General features: G+C 41.9%; 1 protein-coding gene across 3 annotated transcripts in view; it reads right to left on the bottom strand.

Annotated features, from left to right (window-relative positions):
- The window catches only part of LOC129834229 (diacylglycerol kinase zeta-like), a 134,853-nt gene extending 118,423 nt beyond the window's left edge, over positions 1-16,430 (bottom strand). Inside the window, exons 1-2 of one of the 3 annotated variants that reach the window (XM_055898997.1) lie at positions 16,174-16,419; positions 15,750-16,062 (exon numbers count right to left, since the gene is read on the bottom strand). In XM_055898997.1, the coding sequence (XP_055754972.1) occupies positions 15,750-16,024 (275 nt within the window). In that variant the 5' untranslated portion in view covers positions 16,025-16,062; positions 16,174-16,419. Of the gene's footprint in view, positions 1-15,749 lie in introns of all 3 variants that reach the window. The other 2 variants (XM_055898999.1, XM_055898996.1) reach the window with 2 other exon arrangements.
- Between the last annotated feature and the right edge of the window lie 5,245 nt (positions 16,431-21,675).

Raw genomic sequence — 21,675 nt, 5'->3', positions numbered from 1 at the left:
AGAGAATCTCCCCCTCCCCTTTCTACCCCACGTCTCCCTCTCCCTCTCTCCGTCCCTCTCCCTTTCTCCCTCCCTCTCTCATCAATGGCCCTGTGCATTTATTCACAGACTCATTTGGTCTGTGGGAAAAAAAGAGAGATAAGGCCTTGAAGTACTTATAACCTACTCCTTTTAAATGCACATCTGGCTTAAAAGCACAGGTGACCATTGTCACTCAACAAATTAACATTTCAGGGTCACTTCAGGACATTTCATGTCTTTCAAACTATATCCACTAGAGGGCATTGTATATCATCTCCACCCATGGACCAACTAGGTTTGGTAACGACAACGACCATAGGTGCTGGCAAGACAGCCCAAACAGATCTGGGACCACGCTAAGATGTGACAAGGTGGGTGGGGGAATCACCAATTTTAAGATAGGATAAGTCTTCATATGTGTCATCTTGTTTCCGAGAGGATCTTGTATAAGGCAAACAAAACGTGTGTAATAAATGTCCCATATTTCATTGAATAAGGTCATGCTGCTAATCAATGTTCCATATTAGAACATTCCCGAGCTCTCTTGTACTATTCCAATCCAATCGGCAAGAAATAACCTACTTTGCCATACGTCTTTCAATAGGCCTAGCTCATTTACATTCCAGTTCCTGCCAAGTTACCATGACCTGCTGAAGCAGAACAAGCAGCAGACTGAATAAACCACCTTGTGAGCAGAACAAATCTGATAATCAGACCATCACCTAAAAGACTAACAATTTCCCCACATAGTTCATGGAAGAAAATAACACATAGCCCTAAAAACATGGCTGTGTGTAGCCTCCATTATTATTTTGGTCTAAAACACATATCCTATTAGAAAGTGGTCTCTTTCTGTCACCATTGAAAGCCATTGATGAAAGGCAAAACGTCACGCTTTTAATATCTGCTCAAATAAAAGTTTTTTTTTTTTTTTAAATGGTGAGCGAGCGCTGCGCCTTTTCCTTTTCAATAATCTTCCTGTCACACCCTCATCTCCGTGCTCACGAATAAACCATCCACTTTGTCCGAGGCAGACTTCCGGCTCTCAGATAGGCTGACAGGTAAAAGCAACTGACAGACTCGGTCTCATCAGGACTCTTAGCGTCCTGGGGTGCTGCAAGCTGGGTCGAAAGGCCGGCGATCTGACCCAGCGGCACATCAAAACCTCCATCTGAGTCCAACACTTACTATTACGTGACAACCTCTTCAGTGGCAGAGAGGACAAAAGAGACACTACACTTTACTGATCGCCACAGGCGCAAGTCTGAAATAAAAAGAGGTACATACAAGTGGTGTGTAAGTATACTGTACGGCAGCTGAAAGAACATCATGCAGAATAAGAAACGGGGATATGTAATGCACGACGCGAGACCGCACTTTGGAGGGTCAAACTACAGCAGTGGAGAATTCTGCCGAGCCAGAGTTATACAGCAGAATATCCCTGAGGCTTTCTAACGAGGAGCTGAACCACAGCTGCTTCCTACCTGGGTGCAGTATGTCAACGCTTCACATATTGCAGAAAGGGCATTTACCTAGAACAACCTGGAGATTACTCAGTTAAGGAACCCCACATATTCCTTGGGGTTCTTACAACGACTAAGACTTGTATAAACTGTCGACTGTCAACGCAATGTGCTAAACACAGTCAATAACACCCGAAGACAGCGCTTCAGTACAGTTACAGCAGCCGTCTTGTCATTCATCTGCCATTAGAACAGAACTGAGATGGACAGCCCAGAAAACACGATAACCTTGCTAGGACAACGCTTCATTAATTCACTGTAGTCTAATCCTGAGAGTAGAGAGAGAGATGCTACGGCTGTTTCACTGAAGTCAGCTGTTCTGTGTTTATTTCTCCGTACAGTGTACACAATACAGAAACATCCCCTCGTGGTAAGCTTGGACCTCTGCCAAGAATGGGCGTTCTGTGTGTGGGCTCCCTTCAGCAGCTAGGCCCCCCCCCCCCCTCGCCACTCACCTATATCCAAATGTGAGTCGTGCCGTCGAAACTGAAGCCCACTCAGAAGTGGGGTTGGAGAGTGTGCCCACGCTCTCTCTCTCTCTCCATCATCATCATCCCTTCTGGTTTCATTTCAGGCAGCATGGGATAGGGTGGTCATACAGTATAGACTGACGTGTTCTTAAACAGCAAACCATATTGTTATGTACATTTATTGTGTTACTTTTTTTGTGTTAGATTTTTTTTTTTTATATATATATAAAAAAATAAAGACTCGTTTATTTAGTAAATATTTTCTAAACTCTATTTCTTGAACTGCATTGTTTGTTAAGGATCTTGTAAGTAAGCATTTCACGGTAAGGTGTACACTTGTAGTCGGCGCATGTGACAAATAAAATTTGATTTGAGACCATTAGGTGTGATATTAAAAGTAACGTTTTCCAAAATGCCAGGACGGTCTGACACTACATGTACATCTCTATTATAAGAAACCTGGAAGAATGACTCATCGATCCGCCACGGTTCACTGACAGCAGTGCAAACCAGATGGGCTCTCCTGTCACTCACTGATAGACCTATAGAATAACTGTTGCACTCGATGCTATGTACTGCACTGAATGTTGCTCGACTTCATGTACATTCAGAGTAGAATTTCAGCCAGAGGTGTGCCAACAGTCAAAGGTCATATCAATTATCAGTTGCCAGGTAACATCAATAACAACATTTAATATGATCAGTGAAGTCAGTCAGTCTCTCTCTCTAATGTTGATTCCCCATGGAGAAGAGCTCTACTTCCCCCACACATTATTTACATTACAAATAAACCGTCACCTTTTTGTTCAACAGAAAAGCGTTGGAGGGTAGCACTCCAAAAAACAGACGCTCTCTTCGGAGTTATGGAAACGAGGGAAGTGGAAGGCAACATTGGCAAACCAGTTTGTCTCAATTAACAAAAACGCCCACAACCATTATTTTCTGGTGAACCTTATAGCAATCTGAAGCCCATTGGTAGTGCTGATAAAGCCTAGTTTGGTGATCCATATAAATCTAGTCTTCATTTGCCTCAAATTTTCTCAGTCTCCATTTCTCTTCCTAACGTAGCTGAGCTGTAACTCAGCTGGAGTGGTACAGAGAGGTACTCCACTCCCCAGGCAGATCTCATATTTTAAACATAAGAAAAGAAAGAGGCCAGTCAGTGAGTGCAAATTGAGTTGCTCACTCTCTTCCTCTGCTCGTCGTTATTTGCACCCTGTCAAATTCTCACCTCAAAAATTCTAAAACAGACACACTTTCAAGCTCTTCACATACGCTTCTGGTACTCTATTTATTATCCATCCTGATTTCCTAGTCACTTTTAACCCTGCCTACATGTACATTTTACCTCTACCTCGTACCCCTGCAGAATGACTCGGTACTGATATTGGTTGTATATAGCCTCGTTATTGTATTATGTTACAATTTCCTTTTTTAATATAGCAAATGGTTTTACTTTTTTACTCTGCATTGTTGGGGAAGGGCTCGTACGCAAGAAGATTACGGTAAAGTCTGCACCGGTTGTATTCGGCGCAAATGAAAAATTATTTGATTTGATTGTATGGTGCATTGATTTCTTAGGCGCGCCATGAAAACCGGACATCCTTTCATCATCAGCTGTAATTTCCTTTTCAAAATTGTAGGAATCAACTTTTTTCCTTTTCTCTTATGTTTGTTTGTTTGTTTCTGTGTGCATGTCTGTATCTGTGTGTGTTTCTGTGTGCATGTCTGTATCTGTGTGCATGTCTGTATCTGTGTGTGTTTCTGTGTGCATGTCTGTATCTGTGTGTGTGCGTGGGTGGGAGTGTAGGTGTGTTTGTGTAGCCTATCCTTCAAAGAAAAGATAACATTATTTCCTCCCAATTTAATTCCCTGGTTAAGGTAATTACGGGTCCTCCTAAGATGGGAGACGAAACATAATTATCAACAGTGGAGAGAGAAGAGTGCCCCTTCTCAGCTGTTGCTGAGAGCTACAGTATTTTCTAGTGGGTAACAGGTGCGCTATCGCTTTATTAGCTGGATGGTCTGCCATATGTGACAATGGCTTCAAATGAAATCCCAAGTTCAAGAACAACATCTGCACTCAAATGTGTTTTTTAAAAATTTTTAAAAGACGTTACCTCGTTTCATCTTTTTATTTTTGGCCAGGCTAACACGCTTTCCGGAAGTTATGCCTTCAGAGCATCAAATTATGCATCTGATGAAGGCATAACTGCGGAAACGCATTACCTTGCACGGCCATTTAAAAAAAATAAAAAACGTGAAATGAGGCGACGTAGTTTTGTCTGCTTTAAAAACATTTTGGAGTGCTGCCGTTTCCCAAAGGTTCTTGATTTCATTTGAAACTGCAGTATTTTATTTGCAAACTTGACAAATGGGAAGAGGTATTCCGATAGAAGGATATTGGATTCACCAGATCCCGGTAGGATTGCTAGAGAAGTGGAAGATCTAAACAAATTGTGTGGAGTGTTCATTTTTTCACATATCATTGCTCTCCCTGACTTCAAAACAAAAACATACTAAATTAACTGCCCGGCATTTTAAAAACACACATAATAAAAATACACTGCTCAAAAAAATAAAGGGAACACTTAAACAACACAATGTAGCTCCAAGTCAATCACACTTCTGTGAAATCAAACTGTCCACTTAGGAAGCAACACTGATTGACAATACATTTCACATGCTGTTGTGCAAATGGAATAGACAAAAGGTGGAAATTATAGGCAATTAGCAAGACACCCCCAATAAAGGAGTGATTCTGCAGATGGTGACCACAGACCACTTCTCATTCCTATGCTTCCTGGCTGATGTTCTGGTCACTTTTGAATGCTGGCGGTGCTCTCACTCTAGTGGTAGCATGAGACGGAGTCTACAACCCACACAAGTGGCTCAGGTAGTGCAGCTCATCCAGGATGGCACATCAATGCGAGCTGTGGCAAGAAGGTTTGCTGTGTCTGTCAACGTAGTGTCCAGAGCATGGAGGCGCTACCAGGAGACAGGCCAGTACATCAGGAGACGTGGAGGAGGCCGTAGGAGGGCAACAACCCAGCAGCAAGACCGCTACCTCCTCCTTTGAGCAGGAGGAGCACTGCCAGAGCCCTGCAAAATGACCTCCAGCAGGCCACAACTGTGCATGTGTCTGCTCAAACGGTCAGAAACAGACTCCATGAGGGTGGTATGAGGGCCCGACATCCACAGGTGGGGGTTGTGCTTACAGCCCAACACCGTGCAGGACGTTTGGCATTTGCCAGAGAACACCAAGATTGGCAAATTCGCCACTGGCGCCCTGTGCTCTTCACAGATGAAAGCAGGTTCACACAGAGCACATGAGCACATGTGACAGACGTGACAGAGTCTGGAGAAGCCGTGGAGAACGTTCTGCTGCCTGCAACATCCTCCAGCATGACCGGTTTGGCGGTGGGTCAGTCATGGTGTGGGGTGGCATTTCTTTGTGGGGCCGCACAGCCCTCCATGTGCTCGCCAGAGGATGCTTGACTGCCATTAGGTATCGAGATGAGATCCTCAGAGCCCTTGTGAGACCATATGCTGACACATGCACATTTGTGGCCTGCTGGAGGTCATTTTGCAGGGCTCTGGCAGTGCTCCTCCTGCTCAAAGGCGGAGGTAGCGGTCCTGCTGCTGGGTTGTTGCCCTCCTACGGCCTCCTCCACGTCTCCTGATGTACTGGCCTGTCTCCTGGTAGCGCCTCCATGCTCTGGACACTACGCTGACAGACACAGCAAACCTTCTTGCCACAGCTCGCATTGATGTGCCATCCTGGATGAGCTGCACTACCTGAGCCACTTGTGTGGGTTGTAGACTCCGTCTCATGCTACCACTAGAGTGAGAGCACCGCCAGCATTCAAAAGTGACCAAAACATCAGCCAGGAAGCATAGGAATGAGAAGTGGTCTGTGTTCACCACCTGCAGAATCACTCCTTTATTGGGGGTGTCTTGCTAATTGCCTATAATTTCCACCTTTTGTCTATTCCATTTGCACAACAGCATGTGAAATGTATTGTCAATCAGTGTTGCTTCCTAAGTGGACAGTTTGATATCACAGAAGTGTGATTGACTTGGAGTTACATTGTGTTGTTTAAGTGTTCCCTTTATTTTTTTGAGCAGTGTATTTATTTGAAATATTAGTCATGAAGTACAGTCTGGGAGCGGCTGGCCTGAATACTCTCACATGCCAACCTATCTAGTCCACAGCAAACAGAGCTCTGGCCTGAGTTGAGTCATTCAAGATGAGGTTCAGAGTTTCATACCAGCTGTTCCCCAATGTTCTCTAATAACTTTTGTTTCCATAGAGCAGTGTTTCCCAACCCTGGACAAGCATAGCTGATTCAACTCGTCAACTAATCATCAAGCCCGCAATGAGTTGAATGAGGTGTTTGTCGAGGGCTACAACGAAACTGTGTACTGATGGGGGTGCTCGAGGACCAGGGTTGGGAAACACTGCCATAGAGCAGGTATTGATTTTGAGTTTGAACAGACACAATGACCTGTTTAGCCTCTGTAGAGAGGAAAATACAGTATTAACTGGTCCTTTATGGCTGCAGACACTTCCTGGAAAACCAGATTACTTGACTGTGAGAAATAATAAATGACTCCCACAGACAGGGCAGTCTTTGTAGAATCAGACAATTCAGAGCCCTGGCAGAGTAAAATAGGCCACCAGAACCTTTCCGTTTTGGGCACCGAGTTGTGAGAGAGTCATGGTCAGAGAACAAAAACCTGTCGTGGTCAGAGATACATGTGACATACACTACCGTTCAAAAGTTTGGGGTCACTTAGAAATGTCCTTGTTTTTTAAAAAGAAAAGCACATTTTTTGGTCCATTAAAATAACATCAAATTGATCAGAAATAAAGAAAGACAGCATCCCGGAGTCGCCTCTTCACTGTTGACGTTGAGACTGGTGTTTTGCAGGTACTATTTACTGAAGCTGCCAAGTTGAGAACTTGTGAGGCGTCTGTTTCTCAAACTAGACACTCCAATGTACTCGTCCTCTTGCTCAGTTGTGCACCGGGGCCACCCACTCCTCTTTCTATTCTGGTTAGAGCCAGTTTGAGCTGTTCTGTGAAGGGAGTAGTACACAGCATTGTACGAGATCTTCAGTTTCTTGGCAGCCTTCATTTCTCGAAAATAGACTGACGAGTTTCAGAAGAAAGGTGTTTGTTTCTAGCCATTTTGAGCCTGTAATTGAACCCACAAATGCTGAGGCTCCAGATACTCAACTAGTTTAATTGCTTCTTTAATCAGAACACCAGTTTTCAGCTGTGCTAACATAATTGCAAAAGGGCTTTCTAATGATGAATTAGCCATTTAAAATGAAAAACTTGGATTAGCTAACACAACGTGCCATTGGAACACAGGAGTGATGGTTGCTGATAATGGGCCTATGTAGATATTCCCCCTTTTTTTATCAGCTGGTTCCAGCTACAATAGTAATTTACAACAATATCTACACTGTATTTCTGATCAATTTGATGTTATTTTAAAATGGACCCCAAAAAAGTGCTTTTCTTTCAAAAACAAGGGTATTTCTAAGTGACCCCAAACTTTTGACCGGTAGTGTTTGTACCTCTGTCTAGCCCACACCTATTTTTCTGACACACAAAATTCACATGTATTTCTTTACAGTTCTTTTTTTTAAAGTCAGGGTTTGTTGTTTAAATGGAAATGTACCCTGTTAGTAATTGAGTGCAGCGCAATAATCACAAAAAAATTTGGTAAATGCGGGTATTTACAAATAACTCTGGAGAGGAGGGTTTAACGGGCAGCATCCATTAGTGTCATTGGTCGATGTTGAGTCCAGACGAGACAGTTCCCTTCATTAGGAGGGCCTGTAGCCCTGCATCTCCCTCAATCAAACCACAAACAACCTTAATCAGAGTGTCAATAGAGCCGTAATGACCTGCCTTATAGGCGTACGACCCATGGCACAGAAACAGAAGACCTAACATGAGCTGAAATTAGCCTTGTCTGTTTATTCAGTGTAAATACAGCCTGTTAAACTTGATTTTGCGTCAACACCGAGTGACCCAATGTCAATGACAGGATGACAATTTCCTTCATCTTTATAACATGCAAAAGACTCAGGAAACGAGTACAAAGGGTATTATCCATATTTCAGGAGAGGCCTGGTGGCTTTAATGTCATTATGCATTTCAATAGGCCGTGTAGTGCACGTCGTCGTGCAGTCTTTACTGAGGGAGGCACAGCTGGTGCTGGTTCATTTCAGTATGAATGGATCTGGTCCGGTATTGGATTCAACATCTACGTAGGCCAACACTGTCTCCACAGAATACAATATATCATAGGTCTCTGCGATTAAACAATCTCATCGGTTTTCATCACTGAATCATCTGCAGGGCCGGTTGCACCAGTTGGGTGTAAAAAAAGGTTGGTCTGAAATGTTAGGTCGGGCGTAGCTACGTCCGACTTCGGGGTGAGAATTCACACCTGTTGCACCAACCAAAAATAAGACTAGTCGTAGCTAAGTCCGGCGTAAGCAATGCGGGTTCATGGAGCATTGATGCTTCATTTATGATGGTTGCTACGCAGTACCCGTTACTAGGCTGTTACCATCCTCGTGGCAGTTCTAACCTTTGCGAGGGATGCCCCATCACTTCGCAAAGCCCGCCACTATGCATGTACGTTTTCTTAACGACAACTGGATGGATCAATCAATAATTATTGTGGGAATGAATATCACTGAATTATGAACATTTTGGAATAAAGTAGACTAATGTCATTGAAGGCATTTATCATATCGCTGTTTATTGAAACTCCCAAATTCATCCAACCATTATTTTTTTTTTAAATAATTTAAAGCAATATCCGGGTGTAGTCAACTATCATTTCAGCACCGTTATGATTGGGACAGCACTATCGCTCTGCTTTGAGACAAGCATGGGGACATCTTGATAAATCAATCAATGTCAGATTTTTGTTTTGACAGAATTTACATTTAGATATTTGGCTACAATTAGGCTGGTAAAATGTTAGCCAAATTGAGTTGAGTGTTCATGACGATAATCTGTTGTCTAGTTTGCTCGTCTAACAGTGTTATCGGAACATTTTGCTAGCATGTTACGTAGCCTATGCTTGCCTAGCATAAAAAGGTGGTTATTTTGCTCTTCGCTCGCGTAGTAGCCGAGGCTATAGCCCGACTAGGATTCAAGGGAAACAAAGCGAAGCCAGCGGAGGTTGTGATATATGAGCACGAGACTCACATCCTCTTGAAAATATAGATTGCTATTATTGTCTGTGCATATCATAAAAGAAGATCATCGCAGGCGTAGCTCATAGAAGGGCTAACGCCCAGGTGGTGCAACAGGTATGTTTTGCTACGGCATAAAGCACATTTTACGTTGGATGTAGAGTTACGACCCACTTACGACAAACTAGTGGAACAGGCTTGATGTGTTGGTGATCTGATCTAAAGCTCAGGATAAACTCAACCTCATCCTGAACACCAGAAACAACATTCTGTGATGAAATGGAATTAAAAATCTCTACCTTAATCTGTTGCTCCCATTTCTCCACAAACAAAATCCAAACAATCCGTACAGTTTATTTGCATATACAGTAAGAGATCACCAAAGATCTCGTCCAACAGAAATATAGTATGCCATAGGTTCCCTCAATTTAGATTCAAATTGAAGGGATCAATTTGTAACCTCTCAGTCATCCTTTACCCTTACTTACACTGCATGGCACCATTTATTTACCAGGTTAATCCCATTGAGATTAAATAGAAAGAAACCTATTTGTCTGGTTGCCTAGAAAGTAGGTCTAATTCATCCTAGTTTAAAGATTGAGGAAAATTGGGGATTTATAATTTGCTGCCATTCGTGGATGTGTTCATTTTCTAACTTTTCGATTTCCCCCAGTTTTAATCTGCTGGACAGAAGAGCACGCCCCTTTCTGTGTCCTTGAGCCTACCCCAAATACCATCAAGGACAATTTAGCATTCAGACAGCGGAATGCTTGGCGGTCCAAATGATCAGGACTGTTACTATAAATCAGGGGTTGGAACAGATTACTTTCCAATCGTTTCGTTCTGAACAGAACCATTTCCCCCCCCCCCATTCCACTGTTCAGACCAGCAAAATAAAGTTCTGAACCGGTTCGAACCCCCCAAAAAGTAATGGTTTATATCGTTCTTCTCTAAACCTCTGAAATATCAATTTTTTTAACACTTGGCTCGACATTAAATTACTTCAATCAGTGCGGATAGAGCAGCTTGCTATGGTGCGGGCAAGCTACAGTGGGGGAACAAGTATTTGATACACTGTTGATTTTGCAGGTTTTCCTACTTACAAAGCATGTAGAGGTCTGTACTTTTTAATCATAGGTACACTTCAACAGTGAGAGATGGAATCTAAAACAAAAATCACATTGTATGATTTTTAAGTAATTCATTTGCATTTTATTGCATGACATAAGTATTTGATCACCTAACAACCAGTAATAATTCTGGCTCTGACAGACCTGTTAGTTTTTCTTTAAGAAGCCCTCCTGTTCTCCACTCATTACCTATATTAACTGCACCTGTTTGAACTCGGTCCCCCTGCTCAAGCCAGCGCATGTCCAGGCCCATCTGAAGTTTGCCAATGACCATCTGGATGATCCAGAGGAGGAATGGGAGAAGGTCATGTGGTCTGATGAGACAAAATAGAGCTTTTTGGTCTAAACTCCACTCGCCGTGTTTGGAGAAAGAAGAAGGATGAGTACAACCCCAAAGAACACCATCCCAACAGTGAAGCATGGAGGTGGAAACATCATTCTTTGGGGATGCTTCTCTGCAAAGGGGACAGGAAGACTGCACCGTATTGAGGGGAGGATGGATGGGGCCATGTATCGCGAGATCTTGGCCAACAACCTCCTTCCCTTAGTAAGAGCATTGAAGATGGGTCGTGGCTGGGTCTTCCAGCATGTCAACGACCCGAAACACACAGCCAGGGCAACTAAGGAGTGGCTCCGTAAGAAGCATCTCAAGGTCCTGGAGTGGCCTAGCCAGTCTCCAGACCTGAACCCAATAGAAAATCTTTGGAGGGAGCTGAAAGTCCATATTGCCCAGCGACAGCCCCGAAACCTGAAGGATCTGGAGAAGGTCTGTATGGAGGAGTGGGCCAAAATCCCTGCTGCAGTGTGTGCAAACCTGGTCAAGAACTACAGGAAACGTATGATCTCTGTAATTGCAAACAAAGGTTTCTGTACCAAATATTAAGTCTGCTTTTCTGATGTATCAAATACTTATGTCATGCAATAAAATGCAAATGAATTACTTAAAAATCATACAATGTGATTTTCTGGATTTTTGTTTTAGATTCCGTCTCTCACAGTTGAAGTGTACCTATGATAAAAATTACAGACCTCTACATGCTTTGTAAGTAGGAAAACCTGCAAAATCGGCAGTGTTTCAAATACTTGTTCTCCCCACTGTATACAGTTGACTACATACATTGGACAGACACCTGTAGCTGAAATGAGAGTGGGTGGAGGAGGCTTGGCTTGAAGCGCTGGGCATCTTGTTGTTATGACATGCATTATCTGAATAGGGCCACAGAATTATACCTACGGAGGCGCTGCTTCTATTAAGGAACTTTTCATGTCTTTGAACTTCAGAAAGTTGACTTAACGTTGGACCAGAGCTAGCTAGTTAACAAGCTTGTGTGTGCAAAGCGGCACCAGAATTAAAATAAAACACGTCTTCCTTTTTGTAGTTAATAAATCTAAATGTGAAACGTGGTAACTTCAGTATCCTTAACTAGCATTAAAAAAAGTTAATCGATTCTCCTCTGAAAATCTCTCTCCCTAATTTCTGAATCACACTTGTAACGCTAGTAAGCTACAGTAGCCTATTCTTCAGGGGGGGGGAGGGGCAGGTATATAGCCTACACACGCACTGGCAAAGACTTTCAGCTGGCAGGCAGACACTAGAATATGTTTCCGAGTGACAGAGTGAGGGTTTTGCATAGGCGCTTTATGTTTTTATGTGGGACTGGGGGAAAAATGCCAGGAACCTAAAATAACGTTATTAACCGGTTCCCATGCTTTTAAAAGAACGGTTCTGCTCCGATTTTCAGTTCTGTTCCCTGAACCGGTTCCAACCCCTGCTGTAAATAGAAACACAATCTGAAACACCATCTGGACAGCATTACAAGTGTTTCCTTTAGTTACATAGTATAACAATAGGACAGACCTAGTGACAAATCATTCACCTAAGGTTGAGCAATACAGTGAGCTCCTGTGAGAAAGTAACTGTGTCAAGTAATTAACAAAAAAAACTGAGCAAACTAGAATGCTACTTGGCCCTAAAAAGAGAGTACACAGTGGCAGAAGACCTGACCACTGTGACTGACCCAGACTCAGTGAGCATAGCCTTGCTATTGAGAAAGGCCGCCGTAGGCAGACCCGACTCAAGAGAAGACAGGCTATGTGCACACTGCCCACAAGATGAGGTGGAAACTGAGCTGCACTTCCTAACCTCCTGCCAAATGTATGACAATATTAGAGACACATACATTTCCCTCAGATTACACAGATCCACAAAGAATTCAAAAACCACCCCAATTTTGATCAACTCCCATATCTACTGGGTGAAATAACAGTGTGCCATCACAGCAGCAAGATTTGTGACCTGTTGCCACAAGGAAAGGGCAACCAGTGAAGAACAAACACCATTGTAAATACAACCCATATTTATGTTTATTTATTTTCCCTTTTGTACTTTCACATCGTTACAACACTGTATATATATATACACACACACACACGACATTTTAAATGTCTTTATTCTTTTAGAACTTCTGTGAGTGTAATGTTTTCTGTTCATTTTTATTGTTTGTTTCACTTTTGATTATGTACTTCACTTGCTTTGGCAATGTTAACATATGTTTCTCATGCCAAAAAAGCCCTTGAATTGAATCGAGGATTCTCTAGTGCTTAAAATTTACGACCGGGAGTGGAGGTGTCAAAACCCCCACCGTTCCCTCCTCCCCCCTTTGCGTGTGGGAGAAGGTCTGGTGATTGTCAGCTATTGCCAAGCTGATCTGACCCATTGTGATCCTCACGTGTATTCATGACATTTCTATTGGGCACAAAATAATCTGAAACACGACCAAAACAAACAGCAAATGCATCTAACAAATGTGTAGAGTCCATATCTTGATGTAATCATTGTGTGCTATGAATATGGGACCAAATACTTAACTTGTACCTACTTTAATACACATAACTGAATTTGACCCAATACTTTTGGTCCCCTAAAATGGGGTGACTATGACCAAAAATTGCTGTGATTTCTCAACGGTTCACCGGATATGGATGAAAATATCCTCAAATTAAAGCTGACAGTCTGCTAGTTAGCCTCATAGTATTTATATCATTTAAAATCCAAAGTGCTGGAGTACGTACAGATTCAAAACAACAGAGATCATTTTGTATTTATCACACATTTCTACTTTTCACAAAATCTACAATTTCATCAAAACAAAAAAGGTAGTTATCATTACTATGCAATTATACAACATCTTTGGTGAATACTCGATTCTGATAGGAGACTTGGGGGGGGGGGGGGGAATTGTTTTTTTATGGATGTGTAACAGTATAACTTTACGGCGTCCCCTCGCCCCGACACGGGCGCGAACCAGGGACCCTCTGCACAAATCAACAACAGTCACCCATGAAGCGTCGTTACCCATCGCTACACTAAAGCCGCGGCCCTTGCAGAGCAAGGGGCAACACTACTTCTAGGTTTCAGAGCAAGTGACGTAACTGATTGAAACGCTAGTAGCGCGTACCCGCTAACTAGCTAGCCATTTCACATCCGTTACAGATTGCACATAACATTATCTCCTTAACTGTCAACATCTCCCCCCTGCTGCAGGTGCTGTTTGGTCTTTAATAACATCTGAATCACACATGAGACCACTACCCCAGGCCTTGTTGGTGGAGTCACTGTACTGATGCTGTTAGTCACAGACACCGAGGAAAGCGATGGGTAATCTACATTTATGTAGCCAAACTGACATGGCCTCAGCCTCACTCATTGCCAGGCCAGCCTTAACCATCCAGCATTATCAGGCCTCTATGGACCAGCCAGTCAGCCAGTGGATGCAGCCAGCCCAGCATTCTGCTCACTAAGCAGAGTAAGTGCCTCTTATTTACAATGCAAAAAACCTCCTGATCCCTTGTTGCTGCTGCTGCTTCTCATCCTGTTACATAAGAGCCACGAACACATCACAGCATCCGCTGGCAGTGACAGACTCTCAATAACCAACACCCAGTGACTAGAGTCACATCATTCTACACAGCCCGCACAGAAAAATAGTCCCTCAAATCCTTACATAAAATGAGTCAGTCAGGGGCACAGACAATTGCGCCATCCTCTACAATCAAGCTGGAAACAGTTGGGATTATGGAGGAAAAACTGCACAACCGCTGTCATTGCAAACCAAATATTTTGAATGAAGTGGTCTGGTGGATGTTATACAATGACAGATTATACAGTTATGCTGTATATCTGTCAAAATCCTCCTGTACATTAAATCCTGTACTGTAGCCAAATCATTTTTTTTCCAGTGAAGTAACACTCGCACTTGACCCCCCCACCACTGACTCTGCTGATAGCTACTTTATTGAGGGAAAATGTACTTACTATGACTGAGATATGCGATTGTCCAACCTAGCCATTTTAAGATGAATGCACTACCTAGAAATACACTAACTCTGGAAAAGAGCATCTGTTAAATGACTAAAATGTAATAGAGTGTGGTAGTAATGTCTGTGTGAATGCTTAATAAAACGTGTCCAAGGGTCATGTGTAAGGGGTCATGGTCAAAGGTCATTCTGTGCATCACTTCCTCCTGACAGAAGACTGTTAGCAGGCAAATTGCTCCCTCTGTCATGTCATTTACTTGCACAGCACACTGAGTTGCAACAAACCAACAATAGCCTGAGGGCAGCCAGCCAAATATACAATACTACAAACCATTTGAAATAGCCCGGATTCCAATAAGAAGCAAGATTTGCAGTCCTAAAAGTCGGAGATTATGAAGGATAATGTATTTAATCCAAAAGCTCATAAATTAACGGAGTGAGGTCTATGCTGTATCTCAACCGACCGTGATTGGGAGTCCCATAGGGTGGCGCACAATTGGCCCAGCGTCGTCCGGGTTTGGCGTCGTTTGTAAATAAGAATTTGTTCTTAACTGACTTGCCTAGTTAAATAACGGTTCCATTAAAATTCAAAGTTATGACTGAGGAGGACACAGAAGAATGTTGTTTTCTTGACATCCCCCATTGCTGACATGAATTTACTATACTCCCAAGGACATTAACAGGTGCTTTTAGTAAGAATGATATCCATCACTGTGGTAACTGAACATTTGGATGGCCTTGCTGACAGATGCGATATTGCTATTATGCTATTAAAATACTGTAGTGGATCATGTAGCCCAATGATAACTTTAATGTAGGCCTATCTATTAGACGAAGAACCATATTGAAATGGGGTGTCAGCTCACATGAACACATGTTGTCTTGCCTACAAATAAGGTACAGTAGCTACCAGGTGAGCTGCAGGCCGCAGGTGATGTTGACTTTTTCAAGTTGCAAATTAGAGACAACTTCAGACATTTGGTAGCCAACTGAAGTAGTTATTTGAAATATCGTGCGGGATTGAGACAGGAAGTGCGGATAAATTCAAAATGTACTACCTGTATGAAACCTGCTTCCTAATAGTGAGGTGTAAGAAGTCGTTATCCAACTGCTCCGCAGTCAATGCCTCCGCACCTTCCAACGGAGTTGGCACTTTTTCTTTTACTTCTCCCGTCTTGAAGACTGGACAAGGCGATACCATTTCGGGCAGGAAAACGTCCTCCTCCTCAGCCAGCTCTTCTAAGGTTGGTGGCACCAGTATCGCCGTGGGTGAATCCGTAGAGCTATGAACGATAGGGGTTACACGGTCCCCGGTATCCGGTGCCTCAGCCATCGATACCGTGCTGTGGATCAACTGTGGAGTGCGCCAACCTAAAATAAAGTAGCTTGTTTCCAACACTGGAAGTCCAAAGCAAAACTATGACTCGTCTTGTAATGTGACAAATATGCTTACAGATACTGACTTTGTTAAGCAGAATATACCTGGTTATAGTCGCCAGTATTCACGCGAAGACGGAAATCCTGTGGCCGTATGTTTAACGGGGTCCTTACCACAGCCACAAAGTCATAAACCCCGCCTATTGCTACAGTTTATCTTCTTAAAATGTGATGTTAAACCTAACCTTAACCACACTGCTATGCGTATGCCTAACCTTACATAAATAACAAAAAGCAATTTTTTGTTATATTATGAATTGTTACGATATAGCCAATTATGACTTTGTGGTTGTGATAACAAGTAGAAACCGGTTTTACAGCTGTGCGGCTCGCTCCAGTCTCTCCTCTCTCTGATCTCTGCGCGTAACCACACGTGGGTTCGTGAATAATATTAGCGTGAACAACAGTAGTGGAATCGGCGGTTAACCTTCAAAATAAATGTCTCCGATTGAAACTGATGCAAAGGGATGGAAATAGTGGAATCATGACACACTTGTACAAAATAATGCTAAACAAAGTTGGAGTGTTGTTTTATAAATTCTACAAAAGACAAAAAATCGCGCTTATTTGAAATCGCAACGTGGATGTATAGACAATAAATAAACTGACTGGGAAGGTGATTTTCCCCAGTTCCCCATAAGAGCGATGACGCTACCTGTGTTCTGTGAGTGTCACTGAGTAGGCTGATACCCCATTAAAATCTGCAATATGTTACTTTTTGAGCGACCCTTTACAAAAAAATATTGCAATTTTGAAAGTGCACTAACTGCAGTCGACTCGCAGTACTGTACTTGCAGAATAACTGCATTGTACTGCTGTTGAACTGCAGTTATACTGCACTGTAACTCCAGTTACACTGCAAAACTACTGCCGTAAAAAAAAGGTGTTATTTTGGACTCAGTTTTTGCAGCCTATACTGCACTCTGACTGCAATCTTTTTTTCATAAGGGACAGACCACATTCACATAGAAATGTTAGTTATAGATCTGCCATTCTCATTGAAATTCAAGTCTAAGAAGCTGTAGATCTGTTCTATGTGCTCTATTTCACATTTTGGTTTGACATCTTTTACTTTCAGTTTTGTGCACCAGCTTCAAACACTTCCACTTGACTTTACCCCCCTTACTAGCACTGACTTCTCTACATTTTCTATTTTCTATTTTTATTTTACCTTTATTTAACTAGGAAAGTTAGTTAAGAACAAATTCTTATTTTCAATGACGGCCTAGGAACATTGGGTTAAATGCCTTGTTCAGGGGCAGAACGAGAGATTTTTTTACCTTGTCAGTTCTGGGATTTCTATGCTTGTTTTGTTACATAAACTGATATTAGGCGAATTTAGCAACCAGGAAATTCTGGGGTCTACATCCACAGTACGATTTCAACAGATTTGTACTTTTTTTGTGTCAAAATAACTGATTATTGTCTTTTATTGAATTGATATAGCAACATTCCAACCTTGTTTAGTATTGTGTAGTACAATTGTGGCATGATTCAAATATTTGTATCAGTTTGCATCAGTTTCAATGGGGGACTTAGAAGGCACACCGCCAATTCCACTATTGTTGCTCATGCTTATGTTGGTCACAGCACACTGGTCTCTCCCTTGGCTTTTGCATTCACTGGCGTCAGGCGGTATCTCTGTAAACTCTGTGTGAGAAAATAAAAATACTTTCAATCAAATTAAAGATTGGAGGTAAAACTGGAATTCTTTTAACCTACTTTACATTTTCCAGTGAACCATCCAATTAGGTCTATAGGCTACTCTTCTTCAATAGTGTATGTTACCATATTGATGCATTGTATTGTTCACAATTGACCTATTGCTTTATTCTTAAGAAGACTACGTCACTGTGGTGGCCTAACCCAAACAATACTCTGAAAAGGCCCGAGTGATGATTAACCTGTGTAACCTTATGTTAGTCAACCAAGGTATGCTACACACAGTATAGCCTACTTTTTAAGCCATTTATCAAATCGTCCTTAAAAAGGCCTGTAAAACTGTTTAAACTGGTTAATGCAATTCCTTAGGAAACAAGAAGCTGTCCTACACAAATGATCCCAAAGGAAAACTACACCAAAACAGTGCCATGAGAACATTTGCAGTTGATTGGGTTGTTTTGGGCGTTTTGTTAGAGGTTGTACCTGATCTTTGTTGTAGCCTAGTTTGCTGTAGGCCTAATTAGTTGTTGGTCCCACTGCAATTTAGAACTATTTGAATGATTAGTACAGCAATGATGGTTATGACAACGGTTGCAGTGGAACTGGGGCAATCAATGTAGGACCTCTCCTGGGCTGTTGTTATGTTACCCAGTGAGTCAGACCATCACAGCCACAAGGTGAAATACGCCTAAATGATTGTTGGAAATGCAGCCTTTTTTTCCTAATCAGGCAGTCAAAATATTACTTACACGTAGCCAAGTTGTTTTAGCAGGCAACTTGTTTTAGTTTATCAAAAGGGGACAGTTGAATGCGGACGGGAACTGTCTAACTTTATTCCAATAGCAACAAATGCAGAACAAGCCATGCGGCACAGAGCACAGCTATATGGATCCAAATCTTTTTTTCAGTATAGTCAGTTAATGGGGCATTAGGCTGTGGTTGATTACTCCGGCGAAGGATCTTATGTAGGATACGAGGATGTTAAAAGAGAATTGCTCTAAATTCGTTGTGTGATCTTTTGGTGTCAGACCAATACACTGGCTAATGGTTGGCATCTGAGAGCACCGCCCGTATTCTATTGTCACAGTGAACTAAAGCCGATATCATGTTAGGTATGTATGTATGTATGTATGTATGTGGAAAACAGTACATCAATATCACGTGTGTTCCTGTCAAAGTGTATGTTATGACATTTATACAACATGCTTTGCATTCTGTTCTGTTGCATTATGCATGTACATAAAGTATCATGTACCTGCCATAGACAATGTAACTCTCCAAACATATACTAATGTAATCATGCATGCATATTCAGACAGTTAATTTACATTGCAGTTTGGATGGAACAGTTGCTCCACCGCCCAAAGTCAATAGGAGGGAGCCACACCTTTGTACATAGCCCTGACTGAAATAACAGACTGTTGGATGTTTGACAAATATACACAAAAAATAAGTATACGGTATATGCAAAGCATTTGGGGCATGTAAATGACTAGTGACAGTCGATTTAGTGACAGTTTTCCTTGGAAATGTGGGAAATGTAATGGAGCTGATGAAACGCTATTTTAATTGATTTGGACAAAACATTCGGTTTTAGCTATATGAGAAAGGTGTTTGTGTAGAAACTCTTCAGCATGTGGAATAATCTCTACTGCTATGTTTCTCTTACCCCGGTTTGTAATATATTGGGAGCTGAAGTAAAGATGAACATATTTATTCAATGTGCAACTGTTAGTCCAGTCCTAAGAATACACTCCACAACTTTCATTCATACTAGATGTTTCATGCAGTGCATATTCGATCTAGAGGGTATATTTTTTTTGACAAAGAATCATTGAATTGTACTGTGGTGAGAAGTGTGCTCGGGTGGTTTGTGCTGGATGAAGAAGAGGTAACTAGGTTAGACTGTTCAGCCTTGTGAATTGATGTTGCCATGGAAATGAGAGGACTATGAACTCTCATCATCTACAACCGCTCACTAGGGTCACAATGAGTGTGAAACAGACAGCCAGGGATTTCTAGTCTTTATAATTGTCTGCTCTTTGCCATGGCACCCCAGTCTTGAGTCCTGAATCAAATACCCCATCACGGGACAAAGCTGTTGCATACTATCATGGTAACAATAAATACATTAACACTTCTCCATAAAACAGAGCAAATGTGCAGATCGAATTGATAAATCGAAATACATTAATGTCGTATCAGGCATAGTAGGCTCTTTTATATGTGCAAAACAAACAGATATATTACGATGCACACAGGACAGCAACACCTAAACATGAGGATGCAAAAACTAAAGCGAGAGACCATTCTCTGGCCTTTATACAGAGATTAAGGACTGTATGAGGATTACATAAAACTGCATGGTAAATGCTATTGGGACAAATCCCCTTCCCCGCTTTCTAATGCAAAGAGTTATCACACTGACATGTGGTTGATATATAGGCGGACAACAAGGGGGAAAGAGGACATTCTGTTTCCTACTCAGATGAAATGACAAAAAAATGACATAAACATTAAGATTTCTATCACATTTACGTGACATTCTGCCACTGGATTGGCAGTGAATCCTTGTGATTGAACTGGCTCACCACCTCTGGATTTAGTGGCTTGTTCCAAGCTCTCATATGTTTTAGAGCTGTGATTATGTTTCCAGGGAGTCTATATTGATACCTAACAAACACCTATGCTATTCAATGCATTGTTCAGTATGTTTTGGTGGGAGGGTTCAGGGACTGACACATCTAGTCTTCTATCCAACTGTATGAATATAGGTACATGATCATTTGTACACAGTTTCGATTTGGTTTTAGTCATTTTAAAGTATATTGAGTTAGTCACCCCCCCCCAAAAAATCCAATACACTGTATATATAAATATATATATATATATTTTTTTTTTTACTCAAACCACCCTGCATTGGACTGGATTTGACCCCCTTTGGCACCCCTGGTGTAGAAGAACAGGACAGAAATTCAATCCAAATGTGGGTTATGTCCGGGCAGGCTATGAACAACTGGTTCTGATATAATACAGTGGAACCAGCCACTTGTGTGTTAGTGTTTTATGATTCAGTTAGGAAGGCACACAGTGGTCTATTTTTTGAGGGATGATGGGGTTAGAATCAGGTTAGCCAAAATGGATGGACTAACAATGTACGACCTCTTGTGGCGATACTGAGAATCAAGCTTCCCTGCACTTTCCAATGATTGAACAACCACTAGGCACAAAAACGTGATTGCAATGAATGCATTTCTCAAGAAGATCAGGGCACAGAGACAAAGGAGACGGTGTTATGCTGATGCAATTTTTTATATTTTGCTTGATACTAACTCTACTTACTAAATCTACTTTTAGAGAGACTGATACAGAAAGGCAATACAGAGAGGCTCCTGTGGCTTGCCCAGAAATACATGCATTTTACTTGTACAGCCACAGTGTGAAAGGTCAGCAACTGGCCAGTTCCTTCCCAAAGGCGCCAGGTGAATACCAAAATACATTTCAAATACAAAAATACACCCCCTATTTACAGCAAAAGTATTCACTTTGTCTTATGTACAAAAGGGCACACATTATGAACGCCAACAAACACATGGAATGTTTGGTAAGATTTGCATCATTTCACTTTGAATTATAATAGCCTTGTAAAATCCCTCACACAGGTTTTGAAGCAGGTGTTTTAACACACATTTGGAGGACGAATTACAAAATATTGACCCTGGTTCAACCAGATAACTCAGTCTGACTTGATGTACTGTGTTATGCATGATCACAAGGGGTTTAGTGTTGACACAGTCATCAGAGAGCCTGTTCAAGATCAGCACATTGGACAGATGATAGAATATAGAGTAGCAGTAATTTTTACCAGGTACAGCTTTGAGACAA

Source organism: Salvelinus fontinalis, chromosome 35 (genome assembly GCF_029448725.1).
Source record: "Salvelinus fontinalis isolate EN_2023a chromosome 35, ASM2944872v1, whole genome shotgun sequence".
In the NCBI taxonomy this organism is placed as follows: domain Eukaryota; kingdom Metazoa; phylum Chordata; class Actinopteri; order Salmoniformes; family Salmonidae; genus Salvelinus; species Salvelinus fontinalis.
The sequence above is the reverse complement of the archived record's forward strand: the minus strand, read 5'-3'. Positions and strand labels throughout refer to the sequence as shown.